Genomic DNA, 27392 nt, shown 5'->3' on the forward strand with positions numbered 1-27392 from the left:
GGGTTTATTTTGTCCTCCTTCACTTTTTGGGGGCATTTTGCCTATTGTTCACAATCCTTATGCGATAGAAGACAAAATGTTTTTGCATTCTAACATGTAAAAATCGGCTCGTTTTTAGGTGGCGAGCAATGCAGGTAATGGGAGAAATCCATTCTGCCTCTAAATCAGTTTAAACAATGCATCTAAAACCGCCAACAATACTTAATTTACGTTCCGTAACCTGTATAACAGGGGTGCCCACACTTTTTCTGCAGGCGAGCTACTTTTCAATTGACCAACTTGAGGGGATCTACCTCATTCATATATATCATTTATATTTATTTATTTATGAAAGAGACATTTTTGTAAACAAGTTAAAATGTGTTTAATGATAATACAAGCATGTGTAACACATATAGATGTCTTTCTTTCACAAAGACAAAAATATAAGTTGGTGTATTACCTGATTCTGATGACTTGCATTGATTGGAATCAGACAGTGGTGCTGATAACGTCCACATTTTTCATTGGAGGAGAAAACAGGTCCTCTTTTCTGTACAATACAGATGAAAGTGGTTGGTTTTTGGCATCTAATTCATCCAGCTTCCATACACTTTACAAGAAAAACATTGGCGGCAAATTCCGTAGCTTGCTCGATTGACATTCACGGCACCCGGAGGGTTTTGTGAGATGACGCTGGCTGCTGCCAGTTCATTATTATGAAAAAATGACCGTAAACTGGGTAACACATGGCATATTGACAAAGCATAACCCCTTGTTACTATATCAATCTACAAGATTAATATAGGTTGCCTCTCTCTCTTCCCTTTCATCTTTCGGTATTCCTTTTTTTTTTATTATTATCTTTCTAACTATCATAATGTATAAGTATTGTTGCATTTGAACAACTGTATTGTTGAAAATAGAGGTAAACTATTGGTATTGTTCGTGATCAATAGTGCTTTTTCTTATCCCCACAATTTCCCCCTCTGTCTTCCTTTTTTTCTCTTTCTATCCCCTCCTGCTCCGGCCCGGCTGCACCAAATGATAATATAAATACATTTAATAAAGTCAAATTCAAATAAGGCAACAAGAGAAGTATCCTACACTTCTCTTTTGCAAAGTAAATCTGAACAGCCGATATGGGCATCTACATCAACATATGATTTGCCTGACAAGCTGGACAGGACAAAAAAAACAAAAAAAAAATGACAGAGAAGAGGGTGAGGAACACTTTTTATTTCAACAGACTCTCGCGCCGTACCTTCCGTCAATACGCTAAAGACCGACTGCACAATAAAAGCGCTGCTTCATGCTGCCTGCGCTAACAAAATAAGAGTCTCGGAAAGATGGCCTGCACAGGGCTTTTATTGTGAAGATAGGAAATGTGCAGTCGGCCTTTAGAGTTTTGACGGAAGGTACGGCGCGAAAGTCTGTTGAAATAAAAAGTGATCCTCGCCTTCCTCTCGGTCATTTTTTCTTAATAATGATCTCGCAGCAGCCAGCGTCATCTCACAAGACCTTCGGGTGCTGTGAATGTCAATCAAGTGACGTCTTGGTGAAGATAGATGATCGCTAATTTTTAGGTCTATTTTTTTAAAAGCCTGGCTGGAGATCGACTGACACACCCCCCGCGGTCGACCGGTAGCTCGCGATCGACGTAATGGGCACCCCTGCTGTATAATAACCAAGCTGTATCGACAATAATATTTTAAGAGTGAACACGAACCCATCCTCATATTACTGCAAATATTACTTTGGGATTGCATTGAATTTATTTGGGCAAAAATAATATTTTTGAGAAATTTTTTGGGCCCATCTCATGTATTGTTACAAAAATAAATGTGAAATATTGTGATCTGTCAAAAAACAAATCCAAACTATTCCACAGAACTCTTGTGGCGTGCTTGGTGTCCTCAGACTAATAGCAGACCTGACAGCACGTCTCGGGGTTTCATTCCATTTGGCCACATTTCCCCTAGCAGTTTACACTCCTCCTAATCCAGGGGTGTCACACTCATTTTAGCTGAGGGGCCGCATGGAGGAAAATCTATTCCCAAGTGGCCCGGAAAAATAACCTAAAAATAAAGACAACTTCTTTGTTTAAAAATAGAACAAGTACATTCTAAAAATGTACAAATCATAATGTGTTTTTTACACTTACATGTTGCGGTTAATAGCATTCTAATGTTATTTGTCATTATTCATACTTTCTGAATAAATGGTGTGATAATGTTCATCAGTCAAATAGTTGGAATTGAGTCTGACAAAGTTTTAACATGCTCCCATTGATGTTAATTTATAGTCCATCAGAAGATGACATAAAAAATTGTTAGGGCTGTGAATCTTTGGCCACCAAATGATTCAATTCAAAATCAGTTATTGATTGAATTGCAATACTTTTTTTAATAACATTGTGTGCCTGTTATATGATCAACTACATTCCTCCATAAAATACATAAACAGCTCTGATCAATGAATATATTACTCAAAAGAAAACTGGTTTTGTTTGATAAAATTATACGCAAATATTTAATAAATACAAATACAAATAAGGAAACACGAGAAGTATCCTGCACTTCTTTTTAGTAAAGTAAATCTGTACAGAAATTATGGGCATCGACATCATCTATATGATTTGAGTGGCTGGATAGGACAGATTGGAAAAGAGTTAAATAATAAAAATAACTGTCCATTATTTTGAATCGATATAAAATTGTTACAAATAAGAATCGCAATTAATCTGAAAATCTAGTAATAATAATGGTATCAAAATCCAATTACAGGATGTTAATGTAATTTACTCATATTCCTCAACTCATGTACTAACATCATGTGGTTTATTCTGTACATACAGTACAGGCCAAAAGTTTGGACACTCCTTCTCATTCAATGAGTTTCCTTTTTTTTCAAGACTATTTACATTGTAGATCAGGGGTCTCCACACTACGTATACGGCCCGCCAGCGTCCATAATCCGGCCCGCGGGAAGTCCCAAGTAAAAAAAAATATATATATATTATTTTATTTTGTTTTTCATTTTTATTTTTTTAAATCTGTCCTTTCTACTCCATTTTACTGTTGTTACCTGTTGTGTCTCCTAGCCACTCAGTCAAATCATATTGTTGTCAAATGCATTTTTACATCAATCCAGTGACATCATCAGCGGCAAGTACGCGCTATTGCAGTCAATTAGTGCGCGAGGGAAAAAAAAAAAATATATATATATATATATATATATATATATATACTATAAAAACAGTACAGCTTTTTATATTTTCCTTTGTTTTTTTTATTGTAGCAACATGGTGTGCATATTCGAATCGATTTTTTTCCCACACCCCAAGTATATATATATATATATATATATATATATATATATATATATATACATATATATATATATATTTATATTTATATATTAACATGCACACCATTCATCCATCCATTTACCACCGCTTATTCGCTTTGGGTTGCGGAAGGCGCTGGAGCCTATCTCAGCTACAATCGGGCGGAAGGCGTTTTACACCCTGGACAAGTCACCACCTCATCACAATATATATATATATATATATATATATATATATATATATATATATATATATATATGTATATATATATATATGTATATATGTATATATGTATACACAGCCCGGCCATATTGTTCTAACCCAATGCGGCTTCCGAGTCAAAATGTTTGGGGACCCCTGTTGTAGATTGTCACTGAAGGCATCAAAACTATGAATGAACACATGTGGAGTTATATACTTAACAAAAAAAAGGTGATATAGGTAGGTAGGTAGGTAGGTCTTTATTGTCATTGCAACAAGTACAACGAAACTTTGTTTTCAGCACAAACCTGTTCAAGATTAGACAAACAGTGTACAGGGTTACAGAACAAGAACGCTGATGGGTCGCCATAAGGCGCCCCATAAAAGATGGGAAAAAGGTAAACGCTGGTGAAGGATGAGTAAAAAAATACAATCCAGACTGGGCTCCTGAGGGGGCCCAGTTCGGAGTGAGAAAAAACCTCCATAGCAAAGCACATATACATATTACAACATACATCTCCAGATATCTAGCAACAGAGGGAAGGTAGTTCAAATACAACTGAAAACATGTTTTATAATCCAATTCTTTCAAAATAGCCACCCTTTGCTCTGATTACTGCTGTGCACACTCTTGGCATTCTCTCGATGAGCTTCAAGCACACCTGTGAAGTGAAAACCATTTCAGGTGACTACCTCTTGAAGCTCATGGAGAGAATGCCAATAGTGCACAATGCACTAATCATAGCAAAGGGTGGCTATTTTGAAGAAACTAGAATATAAAACATGTTTTCAGTCATTTTACCATTTTTTGTTAATTACATAACTCCACATGTGTTCATTCATAGCTTTGATGCCTTCAGTGACAATCCCCCTAAGACAGCGATGGCCGCCCTTGGTACACTTGGCAGGTGTGTGGACTGCGCTTTAGTGTTTGCTCACATTCGCTAATTTAGCTGTTAAAGATGTCCTAAAGGTGATTGGGAGATCACAAATTGGCATGATGACATTATTTTGACACAGTCAACCCATTTGTTGTTGTCTCTGCCTGCAGGGCTCACAGCCAAGTGTTAAATCACTGATGAAGACTATATTTTGTGCTCATTTTGTGAAAATCAAATACTACCTTATCTCTAAAATTCTGTCTCCTTCCTCTCCTACAGCTTTACGCCATTCCCTGGTTCCTGACCATGTTCACACGTGAGTTCAAGCTCTCTCATGTCTCAGTGTGAATTTGATGTGTCAGCAATCACAGCCCATTACCAGCAGTGGACGCTGTCAGTCTGCCTCCATCAGAAGAGCAATACATGCATGAGACTTAAAAGTGGGGATACGTTAAGCTTCTTTATTTAATGATTTATTCATATTTTTCTGACCTTCAAGCTGTCAGAAGCATATTTTCATTAATCTCCTTTCAAATGTTTTGCTGCTCAGCTGGTGGTGTGAAACACATTACAACAGTGGTTCTGATACTGCTGTGTTGTGCGATATACTAAAAAATCCAAAACCCAAAAATTAAATACAGTGGAAGCTCAGTGTACAAAGCCCTCAATATACAAACTTTTTAATTTACAAACCAGACCCGATGCAAATAAGCTTTTGTGCTCTCATTTCTCCTGTCCACTATCATCTATTTCGTCTTGTTTGTGTTGAGGGTAAGGTTGTTGTCATCGCACCAGACTGTAGGCCGTTTCGTCCCCCTCCAATGATACGTCCTATCACTGCCGTGTCATCCGCAAACTTTAGGTTGATGTCTTTGTGGTCGGCAACACAGTCGTGGGTGAGCAGTGTGTAGAGCAGCATGTCAAACTTGTTTTTATTGAGAGGCACATCGCAATTATGGTTACTCAGCCGAGGTCTAGACAGCACCGACACTCAACAACAACACATTATTTGCAGACTATAATTATTGGTTTGCAAAAAATATTTTAACCCAAATAGGTCAAATTAGATAACCTCTCACGGCACACTAGACACCAGACTGTATCTAGTGTGCCGTGGCACAGTGGTTGAAAAACACTGGTGTAGAGGATGGGGCTGAGAAAGTATCCATGTGGGGTACTCGTATTTGTGATGAAGTTACCAATCCTGACAGCTTGAGGCTTGCGGTCAGAAAGTCTCAGAGCCAATGCTACCTTTATTACTAACTTTTTGAGAAACCAGTCATTATAAAAAACACTCGGAGTAGACCGCTCTAACTAAGAGGCCTGTTAAATAATCCCCTTGCTCATGAAACATCCCCGCATGCAACCTTTCCACCGCACATTTTTTTCTGCAAACACATCCATGCTCCAGCCAGTGTTTCAATCACATATTTAATCATGCCTTTTTGTGTACAAAGCGTCTCCATTATGTCCCACACTGTTGTCACTCATGCTGCGTCTGCATCTATTTGAATTGTTCTGCTAAAATACTCCCTGCAGACGTGTTTCCGCTGCACAAGATCTTCCACCTGTGGGACACGCTGCTGCTGGGCAATTCTTCTTTCCCCTTCTGCATCGGTGTAGCCATTCTGAAGCAGCTCAGGGACCGCCTCCTGGCTAATGGCTTCAACGAGTGCATCCTGCTGTTCTCTGACCTGCCAGGTAACTCAAATATATCAGATGTACAAACGCTCCTGTTAAAACAGGGGTGCCCATTACGTCGATCGCGAGCTACCAGTCGACCGCGGGGGGTGTGTCAGTCGATCCCGAGCCAGGCTTTAAAAAAAAATACACCTAAAAATTTGTGATCATCAATCTTCACCAAGACGTCACTTAAATGACATTCACGGTACCGGAGGGTCTTGTGAGATGACGCCGGCTGCTGCAAGATCATTATTATGAAAATATGACCGAGAGGAAGGCGAGAAACACTTTTTATTTCAACAGACTCTCGCGCCGTACCTTCCGTCAAAACTCTAAAGGCCGACTGCACATTTCCTATCTTCACAATAAAAGCCCTTGTGCACGCATCACTTGTGCACGCCAGCTTTCCGAGACTCTGTATTTAGTTAGCGCAGGCAGCATGAAGCAGGGCTTTTATTGTGAAGATAGGAAATGTGCAGTCGGCCTTTAGAGTTTTGACGGAAGGGACGGCGCGAGAGTCTGTTGAAATAAAAAGTGTTTCTCGCCTTCCTCTCTGTCATTTTTTCATAATAATGAACTGGCAGCAGCCAGCGTCATCTCACAAGACCCTCGGGTGCCGTGAATGTCAATCAAGCAAGCTACGGAATTTGCCGCCAATGTTTTTCTTGTAAAGTGTATGGAAGCTGGATGAATTAGATGCCAAAAACCAACCACTTTCATGTGGTATTGTACAGAAAGGACAACTTTTTTTCTCCTCCATTTGAAAATGTGGGCGTTATCATCATTACTGTCTGATTCCAATCAATGCAAGTCATCAGAATCAGGTAATACACCAACTTATATTCTTGTCTTCATGAAAGAAAGACATCTATATGTGTTACACATGCTTGTATTATCATTAAACACATTTAACTTGTTTACAAAAATGTTTCTTTCATAAATAAATAAATATAAATAACATATATAAATGAGGTAGATCCCCTCGAGTTGGTCAATTGAAAAGTAGCTCGCCTGCAGAAAAAGTGTGGGCACCCCTGTGTTAAAAGATGTAAATATTGTAGAATTATTCCCAAGGATGTCAAATAGCCCTAAAACTGCTTATATTTAGCAACCAAGTCCAAGTTATCAAGCAACTGAACACGCATGGTCATCCTGTCTCCCTAAAATCTTGCTTATATGTTACTTCATGGAAATGCAATTCTACCAAGCTGCCCGAAGCACCAAAGCTCTGTACTGAAAGGCAACACTATAGAAACAGAAGTAATTGGACAGTCTATTTTCCACTTCAATATAAAGTTAAATTTAAAGTACCAATGATTGTCACACACACACTCGGTTTGTCGAAATTTGTCCTCTGCATTTGACCCATCCTCTTGTTCACCCCCTGGGAGGTGAGGGGAGCAAATAATGCTACGAACTTGATGGCACATGCAAAGCTGATCTATTCCCGGCATTGTAGGCGTTTTGATAATTAGTATATATTATTTTCAGCATTTTAATGAAGGCAGAGACGCAAAATGGATTGCTCACTGCTCACTTAAACGCAATCCACCTGACACACATTTAGTATTTCCTATCAAGTTTGCACATGTTTTATTACATGCAACTTGTAGTAAATCCGACCCTTATTAGTGATTTTTGTAAAACACCTTAACGGCCTACTGAAATGAGATTTTCTTATTCAAACGGAGATAGCAGGTCCATTCTATGAGTCATACTTGATCATTTTGCGATATTGCCATATTTTTCCTGAAAGGATATAGTAGAGAACATCGACGATAAAGTTCGCAACTTTTGGTTGCTAATAGAAAAGCTCTGCCTTTACCGGAAGCATGTGCGCATGACGTCACGAGTTGCAAGGCTCCACACATATTCACATTGTTTATAATGGGAGCCACCAGCAGTAAGAGCAATACGGACCGAGAAAGCGACAATTTCCCCATTAATTTGAGCAAGAATGAAAGATTTGTGAATTAGGATATTGATAGTGAAGGACTGGGAAAAAAAAAGCGACGGCTCCGGGCGGTGGCAGTGTGAGCGTTTCAGATGTAATTAGACACATTTACTAGGATAATTCTGGAATATCCCTTATCTGCTTATTGTTTTAATAGTGTTTTAGTGAGATTTTAAAGATTGTAAAGACATACCTCGAGGTCGGATGGCTGCGGAGAGAGAAGCCGAGGAGCTAAGCTCACAGCTGCCTTTTTTGACAGCTGCTGCAGGACGACGAATAATCCACTGATGTCTCCAGTAAGATATATATCACAATTTCCCCATCCAAAAACATGCTGGTTGATGTACAGAAAACATGTTCGCTTGACTGCTCTGCTTCACAACCAACAAAGAAACACCGGCTGTTTATCGGTTGCTAAAGACAGCTGCAATCCAGCGCTTTCCACCAACAGTACTATTCTTTATAGTCTCCATTATTAAATGAACAAATTGCAAAAGATTCAGCAACACAAATGTCCAAAATACTGTGTAATTATGCCATTAAAACAGACGACGTTTAGCCACTAGTGGTGCAGCGCTAATATTTCCTTGCAGTCCGTGACGTCACACGTACGCGTCATCATTCCGCGACGTTTTCAACAAGAAACTCGCGGAAAATTTAAAATTGCAATTTAGTAAACTAAAAAGGCCGTATTGGCATGTGTTGCAATGTTAATATTTCATCATTGATATATAAACTATCAGATTGCGTGGTCGGTAGTAGTGGCTTTCAGTAGGCCTTTAAAGCAACAGTGGCTGTGATTAAATTGAGATTTATAGAGTTTGATAACAACGCCAACATGTGGTGTTTTTGTCAGAACAAAAATCGCACAGGCAACACGTTAAAGTGTGCAGTGGTTTGAGACTAGTAGGGTTAACTTTCACAAAAACACATATGATAATAATGTCCAAAACATGGGGTGACCTATTTTTTTTAACTGATGGTTTGTTTAAATTATTTGTTTCCCTCCCCTCTTGCCCTCCCTACCTCCCAGAAATTGACATTGAGCGCTGCGTTCGTGACTCTATCAACCTCTTCTCCTATACACCAAAAAGCGCCACATTCAGACAACACGCGCAGCTTCAGAAGGTGTCTGGTGAGAAAAATGTCACGTACTACTCGTCCGACTACCAGGATTTCCCCAAGACAGACCTTGTGAGTATAACAACATAGTAGTCAGCAGAAAATAATAGATTTGCCAAACATTTTTGATGCAATAATGCATTTGATTGTTTTGTGAGTGGGTAAGAGAAAAGCTAGTTGGTTTTTTTCTCGAACTTCCTGCGAGTAAAAAGTTGTTGTCTTTGTTTAGGGATCCCAGATTTATTGAAAAATGTCTCTGTTTTTTTGGGCGGAGGGGGGGGCAAAATGGTAATTTTTTTTTAACTTTAAAATAATTCAGAAGAAGAAAGATGCTTTCATGTTAGTCTACAAAAGTGTCCGAAAACCAGAGAAGTCAGACATGTAGCTAAAAATAGATTCTGAAAAGTGTCTAAATGCTCGCTAAATCTAACAACAAAGTGGTTAAGTTGGCAAAAAATACTAATATAAAATCACATGGTGCATTAAAGTAGACATACAATGCTAATTACTGTACAAAGTTGGAACTACAACTGTGGATGAGTACCTTTCACATTTGAACTGATACGGTCCCAATTACCGGTACCTGAGAATCACTCATCGGTGTTTAACAGTAGAGCTGTCCGATAATGGCTTTTTTGCCGATATCCGATATTCCAATATTCTCCAACTCTTAATTATCGATTCCGATATCAACCAATACCGATATATACAGTCGTGGAATTAACACATTATTATGCCTAATTTTGTTGTGATGCCCCGCTGGATGCATTAAACAATGTGACAAGATTTTCCAAAATAAATCAACTCAAGTTATGGAAAAAAATGCCAACATGGCACTGCCATATTTATTATTGAAGTCACAAAGTGCATTATTTTTTTTTAACATGCCTCAAAACAGCAGCTTGGAATTTGGGACATGCTCTCCCAGAGAGAGCATGAGGAGGTTGAGGAGGTTCAGGTTGAGTTGGGGGGGGTTGCAGGGGGTGTATATTGTTGCGTCCCGGAAGAGTTAGTGCTACAAGGGGTTCTGGGTATTTGTTCTGTTGTGTTCATGTTGTGTTACGGTGCGGATGTTCTCCCGAAAGGTGTTTGTCATTCTTGTTTGGTGTGGGTCCACAGTGTGGTGCATATTTGTAACAGTGTTAAAGTTGTTTATACGATGTGTGTGAAAAAACTTAGATATTATGTGATTGGGCCAGCACACAAAGGCAGTGCCTTTAAGGCACGCCCCCAATATTGTTGTCTGGGTGGAAATTGAGAGAAGTTCGGTAGAATGATGGCCCCGGGAGATTTTCGGGAGGGGTACTGAAATTCGTGAGTCTCCCGGAAAAATCGGTAGGGTTAGCAAGTATGACTGGGAGAGTCAACTGCTCTGTACTTCTCCCTACGTCCGTGTAACACTCCCTACAGCGGCGTTTTAAAGTCATAAATTTAACTTTTTGAAACAGACACCGATCATTTCCGATATCATATTTTCAAGCATTTATCGTCCGATAATATCTGCTAAGGCTGCGAATCTTTGGGTGTCCCACGATTCGATTCAATATCGACTCTTGAGGTCGCGATTCGATTATATATCGATTTTTCAGATTTTAAAACGATTCTGTATTGATTCAATACATAGATTTCAGCAGGATCTACCCCAGTCTGCTGACATGCTAGCAGAGTAGTAGATTTTTTTTTAAAACTTTTATAATTGTAAAGGACAATGTTTTATCAACTGATTGCAATAATGTAAATTTGTTTTAACTATTAAACGAACCAAAAATATGACTTATTTTATCTTTGTGAAAACATTGGACACAGTGTGTTGTCAAGCTTATGAGATGCCATGCAAGTGTAAGCCACTGTGACACTATTGTTCTTTTTTATTTTTATAAATGTCTAATGATAATGTCAATGAGGGATTTTTAATCACTGCTATGCTGAAATTATAACTAATATTGATACTGTTGTTGATAATATTCATTTTTGGAGCGGCAATGACCAAGAAGTACGCAGAGTTGGAATATAATTACAACACTTTATGTACAGATTTACATACAGATTTGAACAATTTGTTATTCACTGAAATATATTTATTAATTGTGGTTCTTACAAAAAATATATAATCTTATAAAATATAAAAGCTAAAATGTCTCTTAAATCCCACTCCAAAAATGTTGAACTTTGACTGCCATCAGTTTTACTCCCTACACTTAACTATGTGTTTCCTACTGCCTGCAGACTTTGCACCCTTTGTTAGGGAAATAAATATTTCGGGGCTTCCGAAAAAAATAGTGTAAGGCCTTATCGTAAGGAAAGTCCTTGGGGTCAGGTCCGTTGATGGAGATTCTAGGCAGGCAGCCAGCTGTTCTCCTTACAGCTGATTCCTCAGGTCTGTTTTCACCTAAGGATTCATCAAAAAAAAAAAAAAAGTTAATGTCATAATCTGCACCAGTAAAGAAAATATTTGTTTTGCTCCTCAGAGTGATGCTCTTACCCTTTTCAGAGTAGAAAAATCCCATTGACCATTTACAACACTATAATTACATTTAAATGGCATTGCATACATGTAAAATTAAATGCTATATCACATTATTTGACTAGTAGCAGTTACACCCATCTGAACAGGTCAGCCACCTGTTTAAAACCCGATCGCAGTTGAAATCTTGAAATGAAGGGCGTTTAATGGCTAAAACATCAACCTGGACAACATTGTAATAGCTGGTTGGCTCAGATTTTATTCCTTCATTGCATTCACATGCTGCGGTGGAGAGTGCACAATTGAGCTTTCAGTATTAATGCAGTATCTGAAGCACCGTCTTCACGTGTGTTTATTGACAACAGGGTTATAACCTGGACACGGTAGCTCGTCGGTACGGTAACAGGTGACTGTTAATGCGTGCGTCTGCCCCGGTCCCGAAAATAAAAATCAAGAAAATCAGAGTCGGTGCTGCACACTGCACAGGTTCTGACCACTTTTGAAATTGTTTGCCAAGACGTCTTACCCTCGTATTTTGATCTGGTTGGTCCGTTATTCCTTTACTTCGTCGTCGTCGTCGTCGACGTCGCCTTCTTATTTTTCTTCTGACCCACCAGGTGAATTAAGTGCAATTGGCGGAGTTACAATGCATAGTAGGCTACCGCCACGTACTGCACCAGAGTTGTAACTACAAGCTTCATTCACAGACAGAGTCCCATTGCTTTTATGAGCGGTCAAGCGAGTCAAAAGTCGAAAAATCTATTTGTGGCGGCCGTAGTTCTTTCGTGGCGGGCCGCCACAAATAAATGAATGTGTGGGGAACCCTGTCTCTATTCAACGTTTTCGATTTTTGATACTTTTGTTTGCGCTTTTGTGGTCATTTTGAAAAGCGGAGCCTTACTTTTGAGCGCTTTCAATCAGACATGTTCTTTTTGATGGTTTGATTTTACGTAAATCAATACCAACAAAATGTGTTTGGTATCTATAGAATTACAGAATTTGTTAGACATTCCTTGCAAGAAGCTACATTCACACACAGTCCTATTGTGTTTAAATGAGTTTGTGTCGGTCCACATTTATCCGCGGCAGGCCGCCACAAATAAATGAATGTAGTAACGTTCTAATCCATTGCAATTCCTGAAACATTATCATTGGCCACGGAATGAGCGTGGCTTGGAATGTCAACGTGTAAAACCATTTGCAAAGGGTGAGAAAGGCTTCTGCTCGGACTTGCGTTTCAGAAAAGTAAAGAACGTATTTTTTCAAACCTGTAAGCCAACTTCGGCTTTGTTTGCAGACATGAATGAATTTTTAGTCCTTAAGATGAGAGAGTACACAAATTATGAATTCATTTTTTAAAGGGAAGACTCACTGTGCCACACTTTTGAAAACCAAATAATAATGGACAGATGGAGATCCTCTGTCATCAAGTCATGAATAGTCTTTCATTTTTTTTTTTTTAACGTTATTCAGAATCACTTTTTCTGTAGTGAGGAGGTCTTCAGTTAATCTGTTTTCTCGTGCAGTCTCGAGAGCCTCTGTCGCTGTTGGACCTGAAAGCTGAGGTGTCCCCTCGCATCTCGGCAGAGGACTTCATCGACCTGTGCGACATGTCCTTCCCCGGAAGCAACAGGACCAAAGGCAGCAAGCCGAGAATTATTGCTGTTGACATCCGCAGCGCAGAAGAGTATCCTCACTATCGGGCGGTTGTGAAATGTTATCAGTGTACTCCACAGATTCCATCATCAGAAAAGGGTGGGTACAAACTAAAACAGGTGCCAAAAGACTTGTTTGGTTTCTTCTTATGGAAACCACAAATTCATTTTTTTAAATATTTTCTAATCACGTTAATTGTTATATGTCATCAATATTGTGCCTCATATCAAGACTATGTAGTTTCTATATAGTCATCCGCAAACTTTGTGTAAAGTATCCCACAGTGCATTGCCAGAAGCCATATTGTGAGGCTGGCATCATCGTTCTTGGTAGCGTTGCACATAATACATCTGAACTATTCAGTGGAAAATAACATTGCATCGGCTGTGATACGATGAAGAAATACTGTTTCATACCCGGACTTTGTAAACTACTTATTTTGTTCTACACAGCCCATTTTACGCCTTGTCGGACTTTCAAAAGTTATGAACGCTTTTTTATGTCTCTAGCCTAGTGGTGAGAGTGTCCGCCCTGAGATGGGTAGGTTGTGAGTTCAAACCCCGGCCGAGTCATACCAAAGACTATAAAAATGGGACCCATTACCTCCCTGCTTGGCACTCAGCATCAATGAAATTGGGGGTTACATCACTAAATATGATTCCCGGGCGCGGCACCGCTCCTGCCCACTGCTCCCCTCACCTCCCAGGGGGTGAACAAGGGGATGGGTCAAATGCAGAGGACACATTTCACCACACCTAGTGTGTGTGTGACAATCATTAGTACTTTAACTTCATTTTAACTTTTAACTTTAGGATAGATAGATAGATAGATAGATAGATAGATAGATAGAACTTTATTGATTCCTTCAGGAGAGTTCCCTCAGGAAAATTACAATTCCAGCAGCAGTGTACAGAATTGAGATCGAATTTAAAAAGTAAATAATGGATCACGTTAGGGCTGGGCGATATTGCCTTTTTTTAAATATCGCGATATTTTTAAGCCATATCACGATATACGATATATATCAAAATATTTTGCCGTGGCCTTGAATAAACATTTGATACATATAATCACAGCAGTATGATGATTCTATGTGTCTACATTAAAACATTCTTCTTCATACTGCATTAATATATGCTATTTTTAAACTTTCATGCAGACCAAAGGTGTATTTATTAAAGTTATGGCACAAACATTCAAGTCATTTCCAAAACATAAAGTGCAAGATTGTCAGAGACATTTTAAGTGTCAAATAAAAATGAGTTGCATAATAGGAAATCAAATAGTATTTGTCCTTCACTATGTGGTATGTTACTAAAGTTATGAAATTCTCTTCATTCTCTAGCGAGTGACTTTTCATATGATGCTACATATTATCAATCAATCAATCAATCAATGTTTACTTATATAGCCCTAAATCACTAGTGTCTCAAAGGGCTGCACAAACCACTACGACATCCTCGGTAGGCCCACATAAGGGCAAGGAAAACTCACACCCAGTGGGACGTCGGTGACAATGATGACTATGAGAACCTTGGAGAGGAGGAAAGCAATGGATGTCGAGCGGGTCTAACATGATACTGTGAAAGTTCAATCCATAATGGATCCAACACAGTCGCAAGAGTCCAGTCCAAAGCGGATCCAACACAGCAGCGAGAGTCCCGTTCACAGCGGAGCCAGCAGGAAACCATCCCAAGCGGAGGCGGATCAGCAGCGCAGATATGTCCCCAGCCGATACACAGGCAAGCAGTACATGGCCACCGGATCGGACCGGACCCCCTCCACAAGGGAGAGTGGGACATAGGAGAAAAAGAAAAGAAACGGCAGATCAACTGGTCGAAAAAGGGAGTCTATTTAAAGGCTAGAGTATACAAATGAGTTTTAGGGTGAGACTTAAAAGCTTCTACTGAGGTGGCATCTCGAACTTTTACCGGGAGGGCATTCCAGAGTACTGGAGCCCGAAATGAAAACGCTCTATAGCCCGCAGACTTTTTTTGGGCTTTGGGAATCACTAATAAGCCGGAGTCCTTTGAACGCAGATTAGCAGTAATGCTACTTTTTATAGTAACGCTTTTGCACCACACTTGACAAATTACAGTTGTCCGTTCGACATATTCCCGCTTGAAGCCAAACCACCGCCAGACAATGGAAACCCTGCTGTTTTTATTGGGAATTAAGTCTTCCTTCATTTGTTACCAGATCCGCACCTTTTTTCTCTCGTACGGCTACGTTAGCAGCTAACATAGCCCAGTCTCCTACCTCTCTCCCGGGCGAGGGCGTATACGTGTGTGACGTATGACGTGACAGTATGTAAGAATGTGCGCCTGCTTGTCTGCGAAAAGGAAAGACAGGAAAGAATGAAGAGCCTTAAGTGTAATGCCCGCAGCTAAAATCAACTGCGTGAGAACGTATACTCGAATATTACGATATAGTCATTTTCTATATCGCACAGAGACTAACCTGCGATATATTGTATATATCGATATATCGCCCAGCCCTAGATCACGTGCTCGCAGAAATGATCCGACCCAAGTTTGAAACCCTGGATGATCACGGCTAACTATTGGGAGTAACGAGTAACGAGTACTATTTTTCATGAATATATATATATATATTATCAAAGTTCTTCGACCAAGCTCATCAAGTTAATGCTAAGTGAGGCTGTCATTTATTTGGGGTAAATCTTTACTTAAAATTTTTTACCAGTTTACCTGAAATCAAATGATCGGAACAAACACAAAGTCATCAAAGCACGTCACATCTCGGTTGATCACAGCAATCCATACTCGTTGTTCGCCGTTAACTCTTCTTTTCAGCCGCTTTTGTTTGTCCAGAAATACGCTTAGGAATGCAATAAAAGCTAGCAATATGTCTGGCAAGTGCAACTTTCCCACACTTGAAAAGGGAAGGATTTGACCAGACTCAGGATTTCACTCGGTTTGCGGATTTATTGACCAGAAACGGGAAGGTGAAAAACCTTTAAATATACGAAAACAAAGTATAAAATTCAAATCAGTATTTATACAAACACATCAAAGGTGGTCCCTCTCTTTAAGAAGGGGGACCGGAGGGTGTGTTCCAACTATCGTGGGATCACATTCCTCAGCCTTCCCGGTAAGGTTTATTCAGGTGTACTGGAGAGGAGGCTTCGCCAGATAGTCGAACCTCGGATTCAGGAGGAACAGTGTGGTTTTCGTCCTGGTCGTGGAACTGTGGACCAGCTCTATACTCTCGGCAGGGTTCTTCAGGGTGCATGGGAGTTTGCCCAACCAGTCTACATGTGCTTTGTGGACTTGGAGAAGGCATTCAACCGTGTCCCTCGGGAAGTCCTGTGGGGAGTGCTCAGAGAGTATGGGGTATGGGACTGTCTTATTGTGGCGGTCCGTTCCCTGTACGATCAGTGTCAGAGCTTGGTCCGCATTGCTGGCAGTAAGTCGGACACGTTTCCAGTGAGGGTTGGACTCCGCCAAGGCTGTCCTTTGTCACCCATTCTGTTCATAACTTTTATGGACAGAATTTCTAGGCGCAGCCAAGGCGTTGAGGGGATCCGGTTTGGTGGCCACGGGATTAGGTCTCTGTTTTTTGCAGATGATGTAGTCCTGATGGCTTCATCTGACCGGGATCTTCAGCTCTCGCTGGATCGGTTCGCAGCCGAGTGTGAAGCGACCGGAATGAGAATCAGCACTTCCAAGTCCGAGTCCATGGTTCTCGCCCGGAGAAGGGTGGAGTGCCATCTCCGGGTTGGGGAGGAGACCCTGCCCCAAGTGGAGGAGTTCAAGTACCTAGGAGTCTTGTTCACGAGTGAGGGAAGAGTGGATCGTGAGATCGACAGGCGGATCGGTGCTGCGTCTTCAGTAATGCGGACGTTGTATCGATCCGTTGTGGTGAAGAAAGAGCTGAGCAGGAAGGCAAAGCTCTCAATTTACCGGTCGATCTACGTTCCCATCCTCACCTATGGTCATGAGCTTTGGGTCATGACCGAAAGGATAAGATCACGGGTACAAGCGGCCGAAATGAGTTTCCTCCGCCGTGTGGCGGGGCTCTCCCTTAGAGATAGGGTGAGAAGCTCTGCCATCCGGGAGGAACTCAAAGTAAAGCCGCTGCTCCTTCACATCGAGAGGAGCCAGATGAGGTGGTTCGGGCATCTGGTCAGGATGCCACCCAAACGCCTCCGTAGGGAGGTGTTTAGGGCACGTCCAGCTGGTTGGAGGCCACGGGGAAGACCCAGGACACGTTGGGAAGACTATGTCTCCCGGCTGGCCTGGGAACGCCTCGGGATCCCCCGGGAAGAGCTAGACGAAGTGGCTGGAGAGAGGGAAGTCTGGGCTTCCCTGCTTAGGCTGCTGCCCCCGCGACCCGACCTCGGATAAGCGGAAGATGATGGATAGATGGATGGACAACAAAGCACATATACTAGGCACAAAATATTATATTAAACATGGCCTATATTAACCATTGCTCATAGTCAACCAAGGCGGGTGGGCAAAGGCAAATACTGTCAAATGTAAGCATGAGATAAACAGAAGCCCAGTTCTATTTTTAGAACCATCTACCCTTAAATAAACCTGCTTTTTACCTTATACCTTAACCAAGATCATTTTTCATACAGTATTTTATTTTATTTTAAGTACAGCAGACAGATTTGACTATTTGCGTAATTCAACACCTAAAACTTATTCAACAGCCCAATGGAGCAATGATGTGCAAATGACCCCGGTGCTCAAAGTTTTAAGTATCAACTAAACATCGCATTCTATTTAAATAAAAGCAGAATTTGTACTGAGGTCAACTTACTTTGGTTAATCAATGAACTGTTTGAAGGAATGCATTTTTATTCCAAGCAAAATCATCCATCCATCCATCCATCATCTTCCGCTTATCCGAGGTCGGGTCGCGGGGGCAACAGCCTAAGCAGGGAAACCCAGACTTCCCTCTCCCCAGCCACTTCGTCTAGCTCTTCCCGGGGGATCCCGAGGCGTTCCCAGGCCAGCCGGGAGACATAGTCTTCCCAACGTGTCCTGGGTCTTCCCCGTGGCCTCCTACCGGCTGGACGTGCCCTAAACACCTCCCTAGGGAGGCGTTCGGGTGGCATCCTGACCAGATGCCCGAACCACCTCATCTGGCTCCTCTCCACGTGGAGGAGCAGCGGCTTTACTTTGAGTTCCTCCCGGATGGCAGAGCTTCTCACCCTATCTCTAAGGGAGAGACCTGGAAACTCATTTGGGCCGCTTGTACCCGTTATCTTATCCTTTCGGTCATGACCCAAAGCTCATGACCATAGGTGAGGATGGGAACGTAGATCGACCGGTAAATTGAGAGCTTTGCCTTCCGGCTCAGCTCCTTCTTCACCACAACGGATCGGTACAACGTTCGCATTACTGAAGACGCCGCACCGATCCGCCTGTCGATCTCACGATCCACTCTTCCCTCACTCGTGAACAAGACTCCTAGGTACTTGAACTCCTCCACTTGAGGCAGGGTCTCCTCCCCAACCCGGAGATGGCATTCCACCATTTTCCGGGCGAGAACCATGGACTCGGACTTGGAGGTGCTGATTCTCATTCCAGTCGCTTCACACTCGGCTGCGAACCGATCCAGTGAGAGCTGAAGATCCCGGTCAGATGAAGCCATCAGGACCACATCATCTGCAAAAAGCAGAGACCTAATCCTGCGGTCACCAAACCGGAACCCCTCAACGCCTTGACTGCGCCTAGAAATTCTGTCCATAAAAGTTATGAACAGAATCGGTGACAAAGGACAGCCTTGGCGGAGTCCAACCAAATTCATTTACTTCAAAAAGCTTAAACAAAATAATCAAATAACCACACAATTTAACAACTGCAATGCAGTCAATACAACGCCACCTTTGAACTTTCAGCCTCTCAGCAGGCAACACACAGACCGGTCAAGTTGGCATGTTGTATAAATCGTAAATAAAAACAGAATAAAATATCTGCAAATCCTTTTCAACTTATATTCAATTGAATAGACTTCAAAGACAAGATATTTAATGTTTGAACTGAGAATCTAATATTTTTTTGCAAATAATCATTAACTTAGAATTTGATGGCAGCAACACATTGCAAAAACGTTAGCACGGGGACTTTTTTACCACTGTGTTACATGGCCTTTCCTTTTAACAACACTCAGTAAATGTTTGGGAACTGAGGAGACCAATTTTGGAATTATTTCCCATTCTTGCTTGATGCACAGCTTAAGTTGTTCAACAGTCCGGGGTCTCCGTTGTGGTATTTTAGGCTTAATATCGTGCCACACATTTTCAATAGGAGACAGGTCTGGACTACAGGCAGGCCAGTCTAGTATTAACACTCTTTTACGCCGAAGCCCATCCATCCATCCATCCATCATCTTCCGCTTATCCGAGGTCGGGTCGCGGGGGCAACAGCCTAAGCAGGGAAACCCAGACTTCCCTTTCCCCAGCCACTTCGTCTAGCTCTTCCCGGGGGATCCCGAGGCGTTCCCAGGCCAGCCGGGAGACATAGTCTTCCCAACGTGTCCTGGGTCTTCCCCGTGGCCTCCTACCGGTTGGACGTGCCCTAAACACCTCCCTAGGGAGGCGTTCGGGTGGCATCCTGACCAGATGCCCGAACCACCTCATCTGGCTCCTCTCGATGTGAAGGAGCAGCGGCTTTACTTTGAGTTCCTCCCGGATGGCAGAGCTTCTCACCCTATCTCTAAGGGAGAGCCCCGCCACACGGCGGAGGAAACTCATTTCGGCCGCTTGTACCCGTGATCTTATCCTTTCGGTCATGACCCAAAGCTCATGACCATAGGTGAGGATGGGAACGTATATCGACCGGTAAATTGAGAGCTTTGCCTTCCGGCTCAGCTCCTTCTTCACCACAACGGATCGGTACAACGTTCGCATTACTGAAGACGCCGCACCGATCCGCCTGTCGATCTCACGATCCACTCTTCCCTCACTCGTGAACAAGACTCCAAGGTACTTGAACTCCTCCACTTGGGGCAGGGTCTCCTCCCCAACCCGGAGATGGCATTCCACCCTTTTCCGGGCGAGAACCATGGACTCGGACTTGGAGGTGCTGATTCGCCGAAGCCACGCTGTTCTAACACATGGCTTGGCATTGTCTTGCTGAAATAAGCAGGGGCGTCCATCAGTGCATCTGTGTGCTACAGCCTCCAATTGCGTCCAGTTTGTTTCGGCCTAGTAGAAAGATGTGAGCTTACCGCTATCCTCTTTGGTTTTATCCATTCCCCATGTCTTTGAGTCCAATGATTTAGTATGCCATTTCACTGTCCTGCTGCCATTAGCTGCTCTGCAAAACCACTGAACAAAGTTCTTAGCAAAACAAACTGTTCTGGGGGTGCTGGCGTGAGCTGCCAATTAGGTTGATTGTGTCCACCTGTGCGCTCCACTGTGGCGTGGTGAGGCTGGCGTCACCACAGATCGCCGCAACAATCTCCCCCACCTCGATTGTGGCAGATGACAATTGCACACGTCGTTGGCATTTTTGGTATCATCCATTTTCTACTGCTTATTCCCGTTTGGGGTTGCGGGGGGCGCTGGTGCCTATCTCAGCTACAATCGGGCGGAAGGCGGGGTACACACTGGACAAGTCGCCACTTCATCGCAGATTTTTGGTATCACTTGTTGAATAATCAGCAACAATAGGTGGATACAAACTAAGCCTTCTAATATGGCCAATGGCAATGCATTGTGGGAACTGTAGAAAAATCTGAAACCCCTCTTTAAACCCAGAAAATTCTCCAGCAATGCCATTCTGTTGTATGTTAGCAGTGAAAAACATTTGTGCACTGCAGGAAAAAACAAAAAGAGAAAAAGCCTGCGTACTAGAGCGCAGCAAACAAACACGTGGGAGACAAAGTTGTGTAATGTTAAACCAGGGGTGCCCACACTTTTTCTGCAGGCGAGCTACTTTTCAATTGACCAACTCGAGGGGATCTACCTCATTTATATATATCATTTATATTTATTTATTTATGAAAGAGACATTTTTGTAAACAAGTTAATTGTGTTTAATGATAATACAAGCATGTGTAACACATATAGATGTCTTTCTTTCACAAAGACAAGAATATAAGTTGGTGTATTACCTGATTCTGATGACTTGCATTGATTGGAATCAGACAGTAATGATGATAACGCCCACATTTTCAAATGGAGGAGAAAAAAAGTTGTCCTTTCTGTACAATACCACATGAAAGTGGTTGGTTTTTGGCATCTAATTCATCCAGCTTCCATACACTTTACAAGAAAAACATTGGCGGCAAATTCCGTAGCTTGCTTGATTGACATTCACGGCACCCGAGGGTCTTGTGAGATGACGCTGGCTGCTGCCAGTTCATTATTATGAAAAAATGACAGAGAGGAAGGCGAGAAACACTTTTTATTTCAACAGACTTTCGCGCCGTCCCTTCCGTCAAAACTCTAAAGGCCGACTGCACATTTCCTATCTTCACAATAAAAGCCCTGCTTCATGCTGCCTGCGCTAACAAAATAAGAGTCTCGGAAAGCTGGCGTGCACAAGTGATGTGCACGCCAGCTTTCTGAGGGATCGCTTGTGCACGCCAGTTTTCCGAGACTCTGTATTTAGTTAGCGCAGGCAGCATGAAGCAGGGCTTTTATTGTGAAGATAGGAAATGTGCAGACGCAGACATGTTAAAATTGTATTTTCAAAGTTGATAATCGGGAAGCGACTGGGATGAGTCCATGGTTCTCGCCCAGAAAAGGGTGGAGTGCCATCTCCAGTTTGGGGAGGAGACTTTGCCCCAAGTGGAGGAGTTCAAGTATCTAGGAGTCTTGTTCACGAGTGAGGGAAGAGTGGACCCCGCCTTCTGATAAACATCTCCTATTTAGAAGTCCCAGATCTTTGTGTGGAGCTCAGCGAACTACAAGGTTTTGGCGAGAGTCAGGTTACTGCACTCCTTAACCACATGGCCACCAGCTTCGGCAGAGGCCACATGTCCGGCAGCATCAACGTTCCCTTCGGCACAACGTTCGGCGCCAATGATGAGGTGCTACAGTGTCCAGCAGCGGGGATCCTCCAGAACTACGGCGGACGGGTCGTCGTCGTCATCGGTCACGTCGCGAAGAAAGCTGCTGCGGTAAGGAAACATTTGCCTCAGGCGAAGATCTTACAGTTTCACATATTGTGCTTAGTTTATCCTCTGTAAACGTTTGGGAAAGGGGATGTTTGGATCCCACCTGGAGTTTTTTTTTAATTTTGGTACAGATCACAACATCAGCAGGAGGACTTGCACAACAATGGAAGTCCTCAGGCTCATCCTCCACTATTCTTAGCAATTAAAGTACAAACCCCGTTTCTATATGAGTTGGTAAATTGTGCTAGATGTAAATATAAAAGGAATACAATGATTTGCAAATCATTTTCAAGCCATATTCCAGGGGTAGGGAACCTATGGCTCTAGAGCCAGATGTGGCTCTTTTGATGACTGCATCTGGCTCTCAGATCAATCTTAGCTGACATTGCTTAACACGATTAGTGATGAATAATTCCGCTGCTAATCACGATGTTAAAAATAACGTACAAAATATAAAACATTCTCATGCATTTTAATCCAGCCATTTGTTTTCTACCGCACCTGTTCAAGAAATAACAACGTTATTAAAAATAATTAGAGACGTATTATACTCTAAAAATGTTGGTCTTATGTAAAAAACGCACGCATTTAGTTGTATTCAGTCTTAAAAAATATTATATGGCTCTCACGGAAATACATTTTCAAGTGTTTGCCTTTCACGGATAACAAACTTGGCTATGGACAAACAAAACTGGAAGCAGGGAACAAAAAACAGTAAGCTACAAACAGTTACCAAATATAGCTTATCGCAACGCTGCGTAAACACGACCAGTAGAAATGACACGACAGGTAGCAACGACAAGAGCGACAGTACAATCCAATAATCCAGCACTCGACTGGAGGACAAAAAGGGTTCAAAAAGGAGTGGGCTGATTGACACCAGGTGTGGCCAGGTGCCAATCAGCCGCAGCTGAGGGGAAACAGCGCTCAGGGGGAAAAAAAAAACAGGAAACAGACAAAATAAGAGCACTGATAGGAAACAGACAGGAAAAATTAAAACATGGCCACACTGTCACGGACAAGCCTGACAATTGTTGCACAACTTGGTTGTTGCCTTGCTTGAACTTGTTATACTTTCCTGTTTCCTCATAGTTTGCCACACACCTCGTCAAGGTGAACTACCCACTGGTTTGCATTCTGGATGGAGGGATCAACAAGCTGAAGCCCACCGGACTTCTGACCGTTCCTTCCCCTCAGATCTGACCCAAGCTGTTGATGTTATGGGGGGGCAAGGGGGGGGAGACGTGCATCATTAATGATTGGATGCACCCCCAAAACAGTTGAACATCTAAAAAAGTCCAATAGGTAGACTCTGAACTAAATTTGTGTGCACCAATAGTGGGCATGTTGCGGGCAATCTCCTAAGATTGTGTGCACAGTTGATAACAAGTGAAAAAGTTTTCATGTTTAATATACAAAAAACTGTAGTAAATCAGGCTCAAGAGTGTTTCAAGCACCGTCATGGAAGATCTCACAAGACCACTGAAAGTGCAAGTGTCTTTTGCGTCTTCTTTGCCCTTTTTTTGTCTTTGTTCAGTAGAAGAAATGCTATCATGTATCACTGTTTCCCCTGGAATTGCCTCGTATACAATGTATAATGGCTTGCTCTCACCATACAGAATTAAAATTAATTTGATGTTTTTTTTGTTTTTTTTTATAGTTTATAAACACGCTCTTGCCCTAGCCAAAAGTAATTATCAATCCAATCTCTTTCAGCTCAATAAAATGTTCTTAAATATTGGTTTAAGACAGTAGCCTCCCTAACCCCAACATGGGTCTTCTCCCAGTAGCTCCACCCACTTGGTTGATGACTTTATGCAATTCTTTATGAAGAAAATGTATCTCATTAGTAAGGAGATTAAATACACCAAGTCCCAGCTACAGCTGGGTTCTCTAAACCATACTTGCCAACCTTGAGACCTTTGAGTAACCTTTGTTCTGCCATTTGCGTATTGGCGAGCGATCTCCGAATCGGGGATTTCTTGTAGACATCCGCAAATGAGAACGGGATGTTGCTTCCAGCTATCAGCATAGCCATCTTTGCCTCAGCATAAGTTACACCATCGGGTCTCCATTATGCGAGGTGCCACATAATACTGGGTTGCTAACGATGCTGCACTGCGGACGCGTTGTGCTTCGCTGACCGTTCATGGCTGAGAATATCCGTTTGGCCGCCGTGTTAAAATGGAGAAGTCTGTTCTACAAAATTTATAGGCAACCTACCCCAACCCTTCGAACTCTCCGGGATAAACTGAAATTCTTGTTTCCAATTGTTCTGGAACTTGCAAGCGTATTTCTTCATTTTGCTCGTCGACGGTGTAAAATATTGGGTTGGAGTCAATAACCAGGCGACGTGATAAAGTTAAGTCTCTTTACTGTGGGCTTCAGAACAGACTCCCTAATGCATGTTCCTTGACTGCACTTAAATGTAGAATATATTTACATTCTATTCTATGTAAAGTAGATGGCATTATTGTCATGTTTAAGAGGGTCACAACATTGCTGAGTCAGGTTGTCATGGAGTGGGAGGGGGCGTGGCCTCCAGCTCCGCCTGAATTTAGGGAGATTTCCGGGAGAACATTTGTGTAGGGAGGTTTTCGGGAGAGGCGCTGAATTTCGGGAGTTTCCCGGAAAATCCGGGAGGGTTGGCAAGTGTGCTCTAAACGCAGACACGAAAGTATGCACCACAGAAAATTCTCTCCAGAATAATATGAGACAAAACAAACATGTCTACTTGACCTACTTCCTGGGAAACTCATCAAGGAGCTGTCTGTAATAGTTGGATCATCAGTGCTAAATATTATTAACTTATCACTATTCTCCACTACTGTTCTCCTAGCACAGGAATCGGCAACCCAAAATGTTGAAAGAGCCATTTTGGACCAAATTTTTTTTTTTAATTGTCTGGAGCAGCACAAAATTAAAAGCCTTCTATAAGTTATATAATGACATCAACACATGATGTAAGTGTCTATATTAGCCTACTATCAAAATGACTATGTATCGCAGGCTGACACAAATTTTTGTTGACAGAAAAGTTGAAATGTAATATTTATTCCACACATTTTTATAACATTTGAAAACATAAGTACAACTGTCTTAGAATGGCCAAAGGTATGGATGTGTGTGTCCAAGTTAAAGGAAATGGCAGGCCGTTATGTTCTAATGGATTTATTACAATCTTTGCAAGCTGGGTAATGTTTGCTGGGGTCTGGAACAACATGGCACACGAACAACTATGAGAAATGCAGCCAATACAGATAATGTGTCATGAGACATGCAAATATAAATTAAATACACAGAGGACATACGTAAAGGAAATTAAACGAGTTCAGATATACCTTCAAGTGAGGCATAATGAATGAAAAAACAATTGTTATTTTGTGAGAGAAGACAGCGTCCTTTGCTGTGAGTGTGCCTTGAGTGTAAAAAGCTTACAGCACCTGGTATTCCCAGGCGGTCTCCCATCCAAGTACTAACCAGGCCCGACCCTGCTTAGCTTCCGAGATCGGACGAGATCGGGCGTGTTCAGGGTAGTATGGCCGTAAGCCGATGATTGAAGCAAAATGTACTTACTTAAATCAAACAGTGGGTGACATTATTGTTTGCACGCATGCGCACGCTAAATCCTGTTTGTTGTGGCTGTGTGAAAGCACGCTTGGCTCAGCCAATCACAAGTCCAACAACTGACATTAGCCCCGCCCCCTGCCAGCCCAAACATCTGTGTGACCTTCCAAAAATGTCCTGTAGTCAAATATTGGCCAGGTTAGTGGAAATCAAAGGCCTTGTAATTAATGCTCATTATTAAAGTGACAATTGTACACAGTCCGTGATTGGTCATTTTTAAACATGCAGTTTGTAATCTGTCAATATTTTCTCAAATCGGGGAAATGAACCAATCAGTGTCTCTTATTCCAACACAACTTTATCGCCCAACAATTTGGCCAATGGGAGAGCACCCAGCTGCTTCCGGCCTCATTAGCATATTTATAATTTCACCAATCACCGACTTTTTGGAGTTGCTGTGAGTGAACACTTTAAATTGTCATTAAAGAACATAGTCTTTAGTTTCCTCTAACCTTACTAATATATATTTATCCACAGTTTATTTATGGAACGTCACACCGGTGTGTTGGATGACAAGGGGCGGGACTAACGGCAGTTTGAGACTTGTGATTGGCTGATCAAAGCGTGTTTGTTCCTGACATGGCCTCACGTTGAACCGCAGCAAAGGAAGACAACAGTCACATAGCCACAAAAGAACTGAACATGAATGTGTGCACACGCCAGTTGTGAAAAATAGGCTCATTTTTGCTGCTCCTTTGCAGGTTCAGGCCCTGTTAGTACTAGAAAAAGGGACTACCTGGGATAACCAGGTGATGTAAACCTTTTACACTTGCGGCACACTCACAGCAGAGGGCGCTGTTTCTAACTTGTTGAGAAAAAATCAGTTGCGTTTATCCATCCATCCATCCATCCAATTCCTACCGCTTGTCCCGTTCAAGGTTGCTGAAGCCTATCTCACCTGCATTCGGGCGGAAGGCGGGGAACACCCTGGACAAGTCGCCATTTCATCACAGGGTTAACACAGATAGACGGACAACATTTACACTCACATTCACACACTAGGGACCATTTAGTGTTGTTAATCAACCTATCCCCAGGTGCATGTCTTTGGAGGTGGGCAGAAGCCGGAGTACTCGGAGGGAACAATACCGGGGAAACATGGAAACTCCACACAGAAACATTGAGATTGAACCCAGGGCCTTCTTATTGTGAGCCACACACTATAACCTCTGTGTCACTGTGCTGTCCCAGTCTAAATCCATCCATACATCCATTTTCTACCGCTTATTCCCTTTGGGGTCGCTGGTTCCTATCTCAGCTACAATTGGGCGGAAGGTGAGGGACACCCTGGACAAGTGGCCACCTCATCACAGCACTTTAAATCCATTAATAATAAATAATATTGTTCTCAAGAACTTGTTGTAATTCACA

General features: G+C 42.1%; 1 protein-coding gene and 1 non-coding gene across 3 annotated transcripts in view; one reads left to right on the forward strand and one right to left on the reverse strand.

The window, feature by feature from the left end:
- tbck (TBC1 domain containing kinase) overlaps nt 1-24035 on the forward strand; it is a 45076-nt gene extending 21041 nt beyond the window's left edge. For both annotated transcript variants that reach the window (XM_061880322.1, XM_061880323.1), the window contains exons 21-26: nt 4690-4726; nt 5950-6111; nt 9081-9241; nt 13160-13320; nt 22238-22397; nt 23487-24035. In XM_061880322.1, coding sequence (XP_061736306.1) covers nt 4690-4726; nt 5950-6111; nt 9081-9241; nt 13160-13320; nt 22238-22397; nt 23487-23597 — 792 coding nt within the window. In that variant the 3' untranslated portion in view covers nt 23598-24035. The remainder of the gene's footprint in view (nt 1-4689; nt 4727-5949; nt 6112-9080; nt 9242-13159; nt 13321-22237; nt 22398-23486) is intronic.
- A 1790-nt stretch (nt 24036-25825) lies between these two features.
- On the reverse strand, nt 25826-25944 carry LOC133539373 (5S ribosomal RNA). The gene has a single exon (XR_009803328.1). It is a non-coding gene; the product is annotated as a 5S ribosomal RNA (ribosomal RNA).
- Nucleotides 25945-27392: the final 1448 nt, after the last annotated feature.

This window comes from Nerophis ophidion, linkage group LG20, assembly GCF_033978795.1.
Source record: "Nerophis ophidion isolate RoL-2023_Sa linkage group LG20, RoL_Noph_v1.0, whole genome shotgun sequence".
NCBI lineage: Eukaryota > Metazoa > Chordata > Actinopteri > Syngnathiformes > Syngnathidae > Nerophis > Nerophis ophidion.